This window comes from Lynx canadensis, chromosome E2 (genome assembly GCF_007474595.2).
Source record: "Lynx canadensis isolate LIC74 chromosome E2, mLynCan4.pri.v2, whole genome shotgun sequence".
NCBI lineage: Eukaryota > Metazoa > Chordata > Mammalia > Carnivora > Felidae > Lynx > Lynx canadensis.
In genome coordinates, this window is record NC_044317.1 from 13293729 (window position 1) to 13306927 (window position 13199).

A 13199-nucleotide genomic window follows, 5' to 3' on the forward strand; every position below is an offset into this window, starting at 1 on the left:
AAGGGGGTGGGCACCTGGAAGGCCTCTTCCCTCCCTGCACTGGCCTGGCTGGGCCTTCCCTTCCATTTCCTGTGATGCGCAGCGTGCAGTGAGCGCCCTTTCATTCCGAAACTCAAGATTTGGTTTTGTTCAATGTGGACATGGGGCATCACTATGGGGGAATCTGGATGGAAAAGTCAGAGTAGGTGCCTGGGAAGGTAGGGTTCAGGGTTCCAGGCCAGGCCAGTGCTTGGTGGTCTCCAGGAAGGGGTGCATCCTAGAGGTGAGAGCTGGGACCCAAGGACACACCCATCAGGGACTGTGCAGTGACCAGCCTTCCCAGGTGCAGCCAGCATTCCCTGGGGCCACTATGAGTCCAGCACTCCAGGGCAGGCAAGAAGGTCCTGGAGCATCTGCAGTATCAGGCAGGGAGCAGGTGCCCGTGGGAAGGAGCAAGCTGGTGCAGGTTGAAGGTTTTCTGTCACTTCTTTATTGGGGCAGGGGGTGTGTCATTCATATGGACTTCTGTGCTGGCCTCTAGTTGCAGACAGGTATGCATACTCCTAAGTACACACATCACTCAAGGCCAGGGCTCTGGTGGGCTGGAGAGGTCAAGCTCTTTTACAAGAGGATATTAGAAAGAGACCAGTTCCAGAGAATGGGTGGTGTCTGAGGCTTTGGCCCCACCCGGGTGGGAAGCCAGCTCTGTCTGAATGCCAGGGTGCAGCTGACAGCACTGGGGGCCCAGGGGGCTGGGCTATGAGAGGAGCTTGGATGGACAGCCTCTGTCCCCCCAACCCCGCGCTGGTGGCCAGGCCCAGCCCTGCCCTTGAGGCAGGTCTCCGAGCTCCTCAGGGAGCCCGAAGACCCCAAATGCTCCGTGGGGCCACTCCTTGGGCCCTTCTCCAGTCAGGCATCAGAGGACAACCCTCCGGTCCAGGTGGTCCCCACGCCCGCTCCGCTGGTGCCTCACTTCCAGGTGTTTCTTCTGGACCTTCTCAAAGTGCTGCAGCAACTCTGCATAGTCAATGCTGGGGGAATCCGCTTTCTGCGACTTGGGAGCTGCCTGTGGACTGTCTCTGGGAAGAAGGAGAAGGGCTCAGTATCAGTCTCAGCATACATGGCAGGGAGCTGGGGGCAGGCAGCGCTGGGCATAGGAGGGCGAGGGTCAGGGCAGGGTCACAGGCTGATGGAGCTCAACCTTGGCGAGTCTGTCTGCCTCAGGCCCGGTAACCCTTGCCCAACAGCCCCAAAGTAGGGGAACCTCATGAGCATCCCCTCCCCCTCAGCTGCTGGGACCAGTCAACACTGCTGCTTGGATATGGCCTTCAGTCTGTGGGCTGACGACGGGGCCCAGAGCAGGCATCGCATCGGGAAGCATTTCCTGTTTACGACTGGCTCCCTTTGGGGTGAAAGCCAGGGCTAGCAGCCAGCCAGGAAGCCAGCTGGGGCCTGGAACAGGGTCCAGGGAGGAGGGGGAGGAGGCAGCCTGGCCCTTTCTCTGGGGGCAGGACTAGGCCTGCAGACAACAGGGATTGTCTACTGCTGAAGAGTCTCTACTGGGCTTTCAGCTTGGCAGGACATCTCTTATTGAGTGTTGGGGTCCAGAGGCCTGCAGTCATTCCCTGTCCCTGGAGAAGGAGAGCTGGTCTCACCACTGGGCGTGCTGATGGCTCCTACAACTCCTGCTGCGACCACCCTCCCCGGTTGCTCTGTACAGCTGCACAAGTTGTGCAGCGCACAGCCACAGTGTACCTGATGCTCCCTAGAGTTGTGCGGCGTAGTAGTCCTGTTCAGCTTGTTCCTGGGGACCAGGTCCCCTTGGGTCCCTTCCCATTATAACCATCCCTTCGGCAAAGTCTCATGAAAGAGTCTGTTCCTCTTTCATTTTAGCCTCACTGGCTTGGGAAACAGATGTGTGTGGGCTGGGGAAGTATTTGCTTCTAGCCCCCTAAGACCTAGTGGCCCTGGTAAGGGGGTCTCATGAAGTCTGTGGGCCGTTCACGGGAATCCCAGGGCCCTGTGAGTTCACAGGCTCCAAGAAGCAGCTGGGCACAGGAGCTAGAGAAGCCTGGATACGACCACTTCGTAGCTATTTGGCCTTGGGCACGTGACTCAGTTTGCTCATCCATACAAGGGGACTGCCACAGGGGCCACTCCACGGTGAGGGGGTGAGGGTGGTTCATATTCAACATATAAGAGCTTAGCCTGGTGCCTAGCCCCAGCCTAGGTACCTCATGGGCAGCCACTGTGGCTATGACCACTATGCCCCCCTGAGGTGAGGCTGGCCAGGGTTGAGCAGCTTGAGGCCTGGGGTGCATCAGTGGCTCAGTACATTTTGGGGGAAACACGATGGCGCTTCACCTGAAGGAAACCCTTACCAATATACTTGGCCCCTGACAGACATCTCTGACCATTCACCTGGCTGCTGGGGCAGGACCAAGGGCAGTGGGGGCCTTCCCCATGGTCAGGATGCCATCTGGAAGCTTGGAGGTGGCCCCCTGCACCCCTACTCAGTGTTGTTCCCTTCCTGTTGAAGCTGTGCCATCTGAAGACACCTTGGATGGTGCCTTGGCTGCTGCTTTCCTGGGCCTCAGGCAACATTAATTCAACAAACATCAAGAGAAGCTAGGTGGGGCCCACTCTAGGGGCAGCATTCTGGACTCTGGCTGCCGTATGCAACTTCCCTGGGAACAGGGCACTATCAGGTGTCACCGCCTGGGCTTCTGGGGAGGCCGAGGGACACCCTGCAGCTTACAGCTCTAGCCCCAGGCAGTGACCAGGTGCTGCCCCAGCCGAGTAGGTGAGATGCAGGAGAGATCTGCAGGCCTGGACACGTGAGGCCAGAGCAGACACTGGAGTATGCCGTTGGATGCTGGGCGTTCGCGGGTCTGTGTGCCATTCCCCTCAACACTACTGACAAGCACAGGCGTCTGGTCCAGAGGCAGGACTGAGATTAGGGGTTTCCATGGAGATGCCGGCAGTGGGCAGCAAACCTGGGTGATGTGCACAGATGTGGCCAGGGAGGCGTGGGGATGGGGAGGAGTGGGCCATACCCTGCACTCTCTGGAAGATCATGGTGGCAAGCGCTGCCCTCCGTGACTCAGCCTCTCTTCCTGGATCCCTCCTGGCCTGAGATCTTGCAAGTGGGGAGGAGCATGTCCCACGGGGGTAGGCCAGGGCTCCTCTCCCTGCCTGTCACAGTGGGCATGGCTGCTGCTCAGGCCCTTCGAGGTCTGTTTACAACGCTCCTCGGGCAATCAGTGACTGGGGGACACCCCGCCAGAAGTGCAGATGAGATTCCAGAACCCAAAGCCAGCCCTGTCTCCTGCCACCCCACCCATGCACCTGTCACCAGGCTAATGCTGGCAAGTGGCCCCAGATTTTCTTCAGAGGTCCCCTCCTGCCTCACTGAGATAATCTCTGGGGAGTGGCCTGGAAACCTGAGGGGGCCAGAGTCTCCGAGGCCTGCTGGTGCCTTGAGCACATGGAATGAGGGATGGGCAAGGAGTGCAGAACCCCCTCCCCACAACCGACCCAGCTGCTTCCGGCTTGCAGGCCTGTCAGGCAACCCAAAGCTGTCTTCCAGCTGCCTGCCCCTCCCAGGGCTGTGACTGTCCTCTTCCTCCTCTCCAGGGTGTGAGCCGTCCCTCTGTGCCCAGCGTTGCAATCTGACCCCTCCCCCAGCTGTTCTGGAGGCCCCTTCCCTGCCCGATGTCTCCCTGCCTATATCTGTGACACAGCTCTTCCTAGGTTCTTGCAAAGAACCGCTGGGAACCCAGGGCCTTGAGGGCTGGGCAGAGCCTCAAGCATCCATTTGGTCCAAACGCTCATTTACGAATGAAGAAACCCAGAGCCAGGAGAGGGGCTTGTCTAAGTTCACAGGGCAAACCCTCAGCAGAGCTGGGACCAGATCCTAGTCCAGGCCTCTGAACTGTCCACTGGCCTGCAGAATCTCCTACCTAAGAGGCCTCAACCCCTTGGCCCAGGACTTCTCTGACTCTGGCCATGGGGGGCTCTGAGAGAAGCCATTTTCCCCAGCTTCCCTCTGTAAACTTGTATCCTGGCCTGGAGCATGCAGGGAGAGCTCCTACCACCCTGAGCTTTACTTCCCCACCCTAGACAAGGAGATGTCATGTGCAGGAGAATGGCCCTTAGCCTCACAGGGTCTGTGGCCTGGCCCAGGGACCTCCTTCAGGAAGGCAGCCTGGCTGGGGGTGGGGGTGGAGACAAGAACCAAAGGTCACAGGGAAGCAGCTGTTCCTGTCTCCTTCTCCCCTACCCCTGCACCAAGAAAGGAGGAATCCTGAGTGCCTGCCAGGGTAACCCTAACACCCACTGGACATCGGAAATGCTGGTGCAGGGGCCAGGCCAGTGAAGCACGGTGTGGCTTCAGGGCCTCTGTGTCCCAGGAGCTAGAAGTATTCTGGCCAAGGGATTCCAAGTGCAAAACCCACCTCCCTGCTCCCCTGGTGATTACTTGGGTGTCACTAAGAGCAGCTGGGACAGTGCCTAGCCCTGTCATCCCAGAGCACTGCTGTCTGGAAAAAGGGGTGGAACAGGCCAAGAGCTGGGCCTTGGCCTGGGGGCCACACCTGCTCGGGGCTCAAGCCCCTCCAGCCAGCCTAGGGTGGCCAGCCTATCAGGTGGCCCACACCCAGCCTCTGGAGAGGCCAAGCTGGGTGGGAGGGGTGGTGGGAGTCTAAACCCAGTGCTATGGAGGCACAGGGGCTGGGGTCAGAGGCCCTGCGTGTGAGACAGGCCATTTCAAGGCTGCCTGCATCAGTCCCAAGGGCCCAAGGCCGAGGCCCTTCGCAAGAGCGAGGTGCCAGGCCTGCCAAGTGGCTCTAACAGCCTGGGAGGGAATTCTAGACACACAGGGCATCTGATGCAAGCTGGGTGCGCTCCATTCAGCGTAAATCTTCTCAGTGGCTCTGCTTGTTTCCATGGCGACCTGACAAGTGAAATTTTCCATCTCGAATGCCAAATGCCTGTGGATGAGGCAAAGCCTCCAAGGGTTACCAAATATAGACACGGCCCAACAGGCTCTGGGGGCCGGGCCAGCAGTGGGTTCGGGGTAGGAGCCTGGCTGGACGCCCCCCACCCCGCAGGGCTGCAGCCCTCCTGCCCGGAGTCCGCCTTGCTGGCCTCGTGGTGGAGGTGTGCCCAGGTCCTGTTCTTCCCACGGGCAGGGTCAAGCAGCGTAGCCAAGGTGCCTCCGTGTCCCAGTGAGGCTGGGGTCTCTCTGTGGCCCAGGTTGGAGCCTCTGCCGTAGATGGGGGCGGTGGTGGGGAGGACCGCCCGAGGCCCAGCTCTCACGCCTACTGCTGCAGGACTGGACACCGTCTCTGACCCAGGACATGAACTCCTCCTCCTGCAGTCTCCCTCCAGGGGCCTCCGTCTGGGTGATTCTGGCAGGCCCTTTCATTTTTTAGATTAACTCAACCCTGATGGCTGGGAGAAGATCCTGCTACTCTCTACCACCTCGCAAACACTCGCAGAAGCCCCCAGCCTGGTGCTTTAAGAGGCCTAAGTGTAAGTGGCCACGGGATGGCCAGTCTCCGCAGTGCCAGAGGAACGTGATGCCAAGGCAAGGGAGACCCCTCTCGTGCCGAGTCCCTCTGGTCTGGCCTCTCCCAGTGGTGGAGGCCTCTGCCTCCTGTGGAGGCGGAGGGCAGCGGTCCCCCAGCCCGGCACTCACTCAGTCTGCAGCAGCTCGGGGTTGGGCACGCACTGTAGCCGGTGGGAGAGCAGCTGGAAGGCACTGCTCTGCGGCAGCAGCATGAGCAGGCCATAGAGGGCCTTGATCAGGTACGGGTTGTTCTTCACGTCCAGCAGCTGCAGGCGCAGATCTGAGGCAGGGCAGAGGGTAGAGGTCAGGGGTCAGGCACTGCCCTGGGCCACACCTCGGCCTGCCCGGGAGAGGGCCAGCCAGGTAGCTGTGGCTCAGAGAGGGGCAGGGGCTCCTCTACAGCCAGACATGCCTGCTCCCTCCTCCAGCAGCACCTCAGCCGTCCCCCGGATCTCGCCGCTCTTTCTTCCTGCCCACCCGCACGGCCGTCTGTCCCGAGAGTCGCCTCAGCCTGGTGACCCCCAAGCTGCCGGTCCTCGTCCCTGAGCCGCTACACTGACTGCAGCCTGGTGATGAGGGGGCCTGGGGCCTGTAGTGTAACAGATTCCCTGTCTGCTCTGCACGTGCCAGCACAAGAGAGCTATAAATAGGGTGAGCGGGAGAGAAAGACCGGATTAGGACAGCTTTAAGGGAGGGCAGGGTAGAAAAACGCTCGTGTGTGGCGCTGAACACACACCAAACTCCGGAGTGTCTTGGTAGGTGCTTTTGGGAAGCCTCCTCAGACACCAGCCATGCCAGTACCCCACCAGATAGGAGAGGTGCCCCTGGTCCTGCCCAACACCCATCCCATTTAAACGGGCCCACGCTTCCCTCCTCTGAGCCCCTCCGGGAGAATCACTGGCTCCTGCTTTCTTGTGTCTCTAAGGCCCAGTCCCAGGCATCCTTTGTGGAGAACGAGCCACAAACTTCAGGAGAGGCCATGTTACCCCGGCAGCAGCCGTGTAGGGGGCCTGGGCTGATGCTGGAGCCAGAGCAGTGAGGCCCTGCCCAACCCTCTCCCTACCCCAGGGAGCAGGAGCCACCAATGGAGACGTGAGTGGACATCCCTGGGCCTGTGGGGTCAAGGCAGTCACCCCTGGGGGAGCCAGGCAAAGCAGGGTTGGGATGGGTGCTGGGCAGGACCAGGGTGAAGCTGCCGTGGTCGCTCCAACAAAGCCCTGGGCCTGGCGAGAAGGTGCCTGTCGTCTCTCTGGGGTCAGGCTGGACCTGGCCTCAGGTGAGAGTGTGCCTGGCTGCCCCAGGAGGCCCTTGGGGAAGTGAGATGTTGGGCCAGGGAACCACTTGGGACAGGCTTTGCTAAACCCTGCTGGGAACAGGGTCTCCCTCCTGCTCTCGTGTCTCCTGGGCATCCACCACCATGGGGCCTGGCTGAGTGGAGAAGCTCGGGCAGGTCACAGGTGCTGCCAGAGGGCAAGGGCTCAGCCAACTGGCTCGGCAGGAAGGAGGCCACCGGCAGGGCCACCTCCCTGCTCGCCTGCCTGACCTAAGTAAGCATGCAAGTTTTATCCTGAGAGTCGCCTACTCTGGGGGGCAAGCACTGTGTGTGCGCCGAGGCACCAGGAGCCGTGCTCTCCCCAACCAGCTGCCACTTTTGCACATTCAGCCTGGATGTTACAATCGGGGAGCTCCTGCCCAGCCGCTCCGGCAAATACTCTGCTTTGTAGAGAGAGGAGGGCGTGGTGCGGGGAGGGGTGGCTGCGAACAGCTCTGGGCCAGCTCCCTCAGCAGCGGCCTGGCAGCACTACTCTGGTCGGTCGAACCACCCCCACGTAGGGATGTTATGGACCTTCAGGTGGGTTCGGCCATGCGCTGGTCACCTTGAGGCGCTTGTCCTGACACCATGTCTCAGTCCTATTGGACTGGACTCCCCAGCCCTGATTGTCGTCCCCGGTCTTCCGTTCCTGACGTTCTAAGAAACACCCTGGGGTGAGTGCCCTCCCTGCCTCCATCCCCAGAGGGAGCACAGCGGAGTCGGCTCCACCCGTCGCGCTCCAGAGGCCAGGCTCTTACATGTGAAGATGGGGCACTCGATCAGCTGCACCAGCTTATCCACCTCCGTGAGGAAATCCACCGTGACTTCCAGGTCCCCGCTGGGTGGGCGGGTCAAGGAAAGACTGGCTGGGATGGCCCATCTCTACGAGGGGCCTCTGCCGGGTGGGGCAACCGGAGAGCTGGGAACACATGCGCTTCCCACTGGGGCCCTGGCTTTGTAGGTAGAGCCTGTTTCTGCCTAAGCCCGAAGGTACACGGAGGACATCAGTCTCTCTGTCCCTATAAATGAGAAATGGCACAGCTGTCCCCCCCTGCAGGGGCACTCCGGCTCTGCTCTGTGGCTCTCTCCTCTTCGCCCTCCCAGCTCTGAAAGGCTCTTATCTCAGCCCTGCAGCCTGTGTTGGGGGGAGGGGGAGGCTGAGCGGGAAAGGTCTTGGTTCCTGCCTGAGTGGACGCTTGTCAGCAGGGCCAAGGTCAGGGCTGTGGCAAGTGTGTGGCCTGTGGTTTCTAGGCCACGCCAGTGGCCGAGAAAAGCAAATCTAGGGTGTGGAAGGAGAGCAGGCACCCTGAGGGAGTGAGGCCAGGCCACACCGACCCTTAATGGAGGCACCTTAGGGACCCTCTCTCCTTACCCCCAACTCATGGCCCGTCAGGAAAGGAGGCCAATTTTGCATCCTAAGTAGTTCTTCAATCCAGTAAGCTGCTTTACTGCACTGTTTTAAGAACTGTGATCAGTCTGCCCATGGATGCCTTTCACAGGCCCTGAGGCGTGCTGCGGGTCTTCTCTCTTGCTGAGGCCTCTCCCCCAGCTGGCTTCTCCCCTCTGGGTCACTGCCCAGCTGGGCTGTGGCTCTGTGGCCCAGGTCCCTGAGCTCCTCACCAGCAGTGCTGCAGACGCTAGAGCTCAAGCCCGCAGACCTCGCTTAGGTCAGCCCGACCGCCCCCCGCCCCGGGGCCCTCTCACCTAGGTGGCTCCATCAGCACCCGTCAGCACCAGGCTGGGCCCACTCAGCCTCGACGCCTGGCTTACAAGGTTTCTCCAGGGCCAGCTCCCCTCCACAAGACCTAGATGACCCCATCCGCTGCCAACAGTGCTCTCCCCCGCGCACCCCTGGCCACGCCCTCGGAGGTCCCCATGTCACAAGGCCTGGAGGCAGAGCACAGGGACGGGGTAGGAGTGTGGCGGAAAGGGAGCACTTGGCCCCCGCCTGTCCCTCAGTGGCTGGACGGGAAGGACAGTGAGAACGAAGGATACAACTTCTGGATGAGGTCATAGGCGTGCCGGTAGTTCTGGGTGAGGAAGCACAGGGACACCGTGGTGACTGGGTTGTGGCACCAGGAGCGGTACAGGCAGCAGAACAGGTTCTGGCTCTCCTGAGGAGGAAGAGGTGTGAGCGGCTGGCAGAGCCCCTACTCTTCCCACCCGGGGTCCTCACGGGGCCTGAGATCCAGGGGCCCTTGCCCAACGCCGGGGAGACAGCTCAGCACCCAGGGCTGTGTTTGGCAGCCCAGCTGGGAACGAGTTGTCACAAAGGAAATGCTGACAGCTCTTCCTCAGACCCTGTCATTACTCCCAGTCCCACAGAGCCACGTGGTGGTGGCTGTGAGGGCCTGGTCAGGCGTGAGCCCGTCCTCTGTGCTGGCATTTGTGCCCTCGGCAAAGAACGGTAATTGTCCTCCTAGAACTCTGTGGTCCTGGAGCCTGTGGGGCTTGGAGGGCTGTGGGGAGGGCTTGGGTGTGGGCAGGGAGGAAGCTTCCTCAGGGCCTGGGCTCTCCCTGGCAGCATCCCGTCTCATTTTCAGATGCCATCTCCTCCCTCGTCTGCAGCCCACCTGGCACTCAGGAAGCGGCCCAGAGGCTGAGCCCACACCCCGAAGGGAGCCCCTGCCCTGAGGAAAATTCTTAAGTCCTCTGCGAATGTCTGGAAAGAACCACAGGAAGAAGGCAGAGGTGTGGCCTGGATCATTCCGAGCTGCCTGGCCCCAGATGCCCCGATGCAGGCTTGGAGGTCCTTGAGACGCCCGGAGAGGGAGCAGAGGCAGCGTCTGAACTGGGAAGGAGGGTGTGGGGTGGAGACCACAGCCCACATCGGGGAACGAAAGCCCTGGAGCCACCGGCACATCCAGGACAGTTCAGCCTCCTGCCCTTGGGCCGAGCGAGACCCTTGTCCCGAGCGAGACCCTTGACCCGTGTCCCCCAGAGCAGGATGACAGGATGGTGAGCTCCTCCGGGCTCTCTCTGATCAGCCCTGGTGGTTCCTTATCCGGAGCCTGAGCCAGGCAGTGCTGTGACACCTTGACTTAGGACAGGATGCCTTGTGAGACAGACATGTCTAACTGTTGGAAAGAGGGGACAGGGCCAGGGAAGAGGGAGTGGAGGCTAATAACCCCTGATGTCTGGCAACGCTGTCATCCAGAAACCTGACTCAGACAGCGTGGCATGAACTGCTGGGTCCCGTAACATGGTCCCAGAATCCAATCCACTCATTCTGCGAAGGGGCAGTGACCCCCTCAGACAGTGGGGTGGGGTATGAATGAGTGGAAAACACACTGTCTTTGGTGGATCCGGAGGGCACGTGGACCCTAGAGTCCAGAGCCTTCCGTGGGCAAAGGTCTCCACAGTGGGTGGCTAAGGAAACCACTTGGGACTTACTGCCACGGTTGCCACTTCCACGTAGCTAACCCAGGGCAATCTGTAGTTTACACCTGACCCGGAGATCTGAGTTCATCCTGTCTCCTCTCTGTGAGCCTCCTGGGGCCTTGGGGTGGGGTAGCACGGCTGTGTGCCCGAGTGCACGCGGGATTAAACCCAGGGCCCGAGCCCATGGACACGGAGTACCAGGGTCTTCAGGTCCTTGAGCTGGTTTCTCAGCTGGAAGAGCTCTGTGGAGGTGAGCAGGATGGTGTTGAGGGTGTGGACCATGGTCGAGGCGAACTTGAGGTCCTCCTCTCGGAGCAGGATGTCCGCCATCGAGTGAAAGATGTTCTCTGCGTTCAGCAGGAGGCAGAGCTGCCTGGAAAATAGGCAGAGTAGAGGTTACGGAAACCTCCGGGCTTAACCTAGGAATCCCCTCTGGCGGCATCCTGAGGGAACCTGCTCTCTCCTGGGTTTGGCCTGCAACCTCAGCTCTGAGGCCTGTGGGGGTCACCGGGGCCTGGCTCCGTGCCTCCCAACACCGCTCACCCTGGCTCAGCAACTCCAGAGCCCCCACAGGCTGGATTTACCTCCCTTCCCTGCCCCAGGCCCCAAAATGGAATTCTGAGAAAAACAGTGGGCCTCTGCCTACCGATATCACCACAGAAGCGCCAACTTACCTTTCCGATCTCCCGCATACCAGAGCAATGCCCCCCACATGCCAAGCTACTCCCTACCCTTTCCCACCTTTACTTTTTGGATAGAGATTATCTTCATGTGACAAAGAACACACGTACTGGTCATTCGTGTCCTCTGCCCTCCCCGTTGGCGTCAGGAACCTGTTTGTTTTGTTCGCAGCTGCACCCCCACCTGGAGTACACGGTGCCTGCCGGTAGCAGGGGCTCAGGGGGTGCTTGTGGGATGAACGAACCCTATGACAACCCCGAGTTTTCTCTTTGCTGCCTGGATAATGAAACGCTGGTACAGGGAGACAAAGTGACTTGACCACGGGGCCAAGCTAGGGACTTGCTAGGGCCTCTTTTCCTTCCTGCCACCTCTTCTCTAGTAATAGTCTTGCAGGGAATAAGACTTGGGCTTCGTGCAAAAGAGCTCCATTTTATTAAAAGGAAAACAGGAAATCCAGAGAATGGAGAAAAGGAGATTTTTCCAGGGTCCCTGGGCCAGATGACGTCAACAGTGACAGGCAAGTCTCAAGGACAGACTCGGAGGAAGCCTGGTGACTGCCCTAGTGTGCCATGGTGCCCATGGAGGGCTGGCCTTGAGGGTACGAGTGGGCCTTCCTGTCGGGAGTCCAGGGATCCCAAGGCTCCTGAAAATCCAGAAGGGCAAACCAGGGAGCCGGCAGGTGGGGCTTGGAGGGGAGGGGTGTGGCCACTGAGCTCCTGACTGTACCAGCACGGTACCCCCTCCCATTTGGGGTTTAGTCTGTCCGCCTGCCTCCTGGTCTCTGCTTCTGGAAGTATACAGATTAGGACTCCAGCCTGTGGGGACAAAGGTCTGAGGCCTCAAGGTCTCGTGTGCTAAACGTGAATCACATTTGGAGTCAACAAGCCTGAAACATGTCTATCCCAGGTCACTGAACTCACACTAAACTCTGCATTTATCAGGGTCTGGTTTCCTGCCTCCCTCTGAATACCAGCCATGCCTTGGGGCCAGACAGCAGAAGATTCTTCCCCACCCCCGGCTCCAGAAAAATCCCAGAGCATTTGGTAATGGAGAGGCCAAACCACGAAGTGCAAACAGTGGGCAGGCCGTCTCCAGCCCAGGCCCAGCTAGAAACGGCAGCCTTGGGCAAGAACCCACCAGAGAAGTGGAAACAAGGCTGTTGGGGGGTGGGGCTGGAGGGTGGTGTGGGAAGGGCTCTGTCATCACCTGGGTGGCTCCTGACCAGCTGGGTGACCCCAGTGTCTCTGGGCCACAATTTCTTTACCTCCTAATTGGGGGTAATACCTGCTTGTACAGTGGTGGCTACTCAGAGGAGAGCTGCCGAGACCAGGGATGGCTCATGTGGGGCTACGCGGTATACGGTGACTGGACCCTAGCTGGGGTGACAGCCAGCTCACAGGAGGGAAGCCTGGCCTTTCTGTAGAGCACAGACAGCACTTTCCGTCCCCTCCTGAGCCTCCCACCCCCGGATAAGCCCCGTCTCCAGGGCTGTGGGATAGAAATGTTCCAGGAGGGCAGGCCAGGGAGGAAGGGGAGCATTCTGACAAATGGTCACAAATGCCCGTCGGCTGCAGCTGCTGCCGTCTCCATGACAGAGGCCAACAGCTGAGGCTCTGCCAGGCAGCGCTCTCCAGGGACCGCGGGGCACAGGGACCTGTAGCAGCCAGAGGGCCGGGGTGGCACTCTCACAAGAGGACAGCCGGGGAGGTGCAGGAGGGCAAGCAAAGGGGGTGGTGGTAAGGACAGGTGGGCGCCCTGGCCTCCTGGTGTCCCTCAGAAGCCAGGTACACTATGCACTACAGAAGGTGAGGGATGATAGAGTTTTCTGGAAATGCTCTTCTCCTGCCACCCGTGACAGCACACTCTCCTGGCTTTCCCCTTCTTCAGCAACTGCTGCTCCTCTAGGGTTGTGCCGGTTCTGTGCACGCGCACTGTGTCTCTCTCTCGTCTGCATCTCTTGGTGGCTGAGCCAGCTCCTCTGTTTTCAAGGCTGTCTCTAGATCAGCAGCTGTCCAACGGGCATTTCAAACTTGGCAGGGTCACAGCACAACTCTTTGGGTCCCCCCAGGCCTGCGCCCCAGCCTTCCCCATCTCAGGAAGCGGTGTCACTGCTGCGGCCACCTAGCTGCTCCTCCCAAACCAAGGAAGGAGTCGTCCTCAATCCCCTGGCCTCTCTGCCCAGTGCGCCTGCCAGACCGGGTATCTCTTCTGGTCAATTCCAAGTCGGCTCCTCACGGGTCTCCCTGCTGCTTCTCTCACCCCTACAGTCCACCC

General features: G+C 60.1%; 1 protein-coding gene across 2 annotated transcripts in view; it reads right to left on the minus strand.

The window, feature by feature from the left end:
• Positions 1-446: 446 nt before the first annotated feature.
• The window catches only part of VAC14 (VAC14 component of PIKFYVE complex), a 102450-nt gene continuing 89697 nt past the window's right edge, over positions 447-13199 (minus strand). Inside the window, exons 15-19 of one of the 2 annotated variants that reach the window (XM_030299668.1) lie at positions 10443-10617; positions 8859-8977; positions 7622-7701; positions 5681-5831; positions 447-1058 (exon numbers count right to left, since the gene is read on the minus strand). In XM_030299668.1, coding sequence (XP_030155528.1) covers positions 896-1058; positions 5681-5831; positions 7622-7701; positions 8859-8977; positions 10443-10617 — 688 coding nt within the window. In that variant the 3' untranslated portion in view covers positions 447-895. The remainder of the gene's footprint in view (positions 1059-5680; positions 5832-7621; positions 7702-8858; positions 8978-10442; positions 10618-13199) is intronic. The other variant, XM_030299669.1, reaches the window with a different exon arrangement.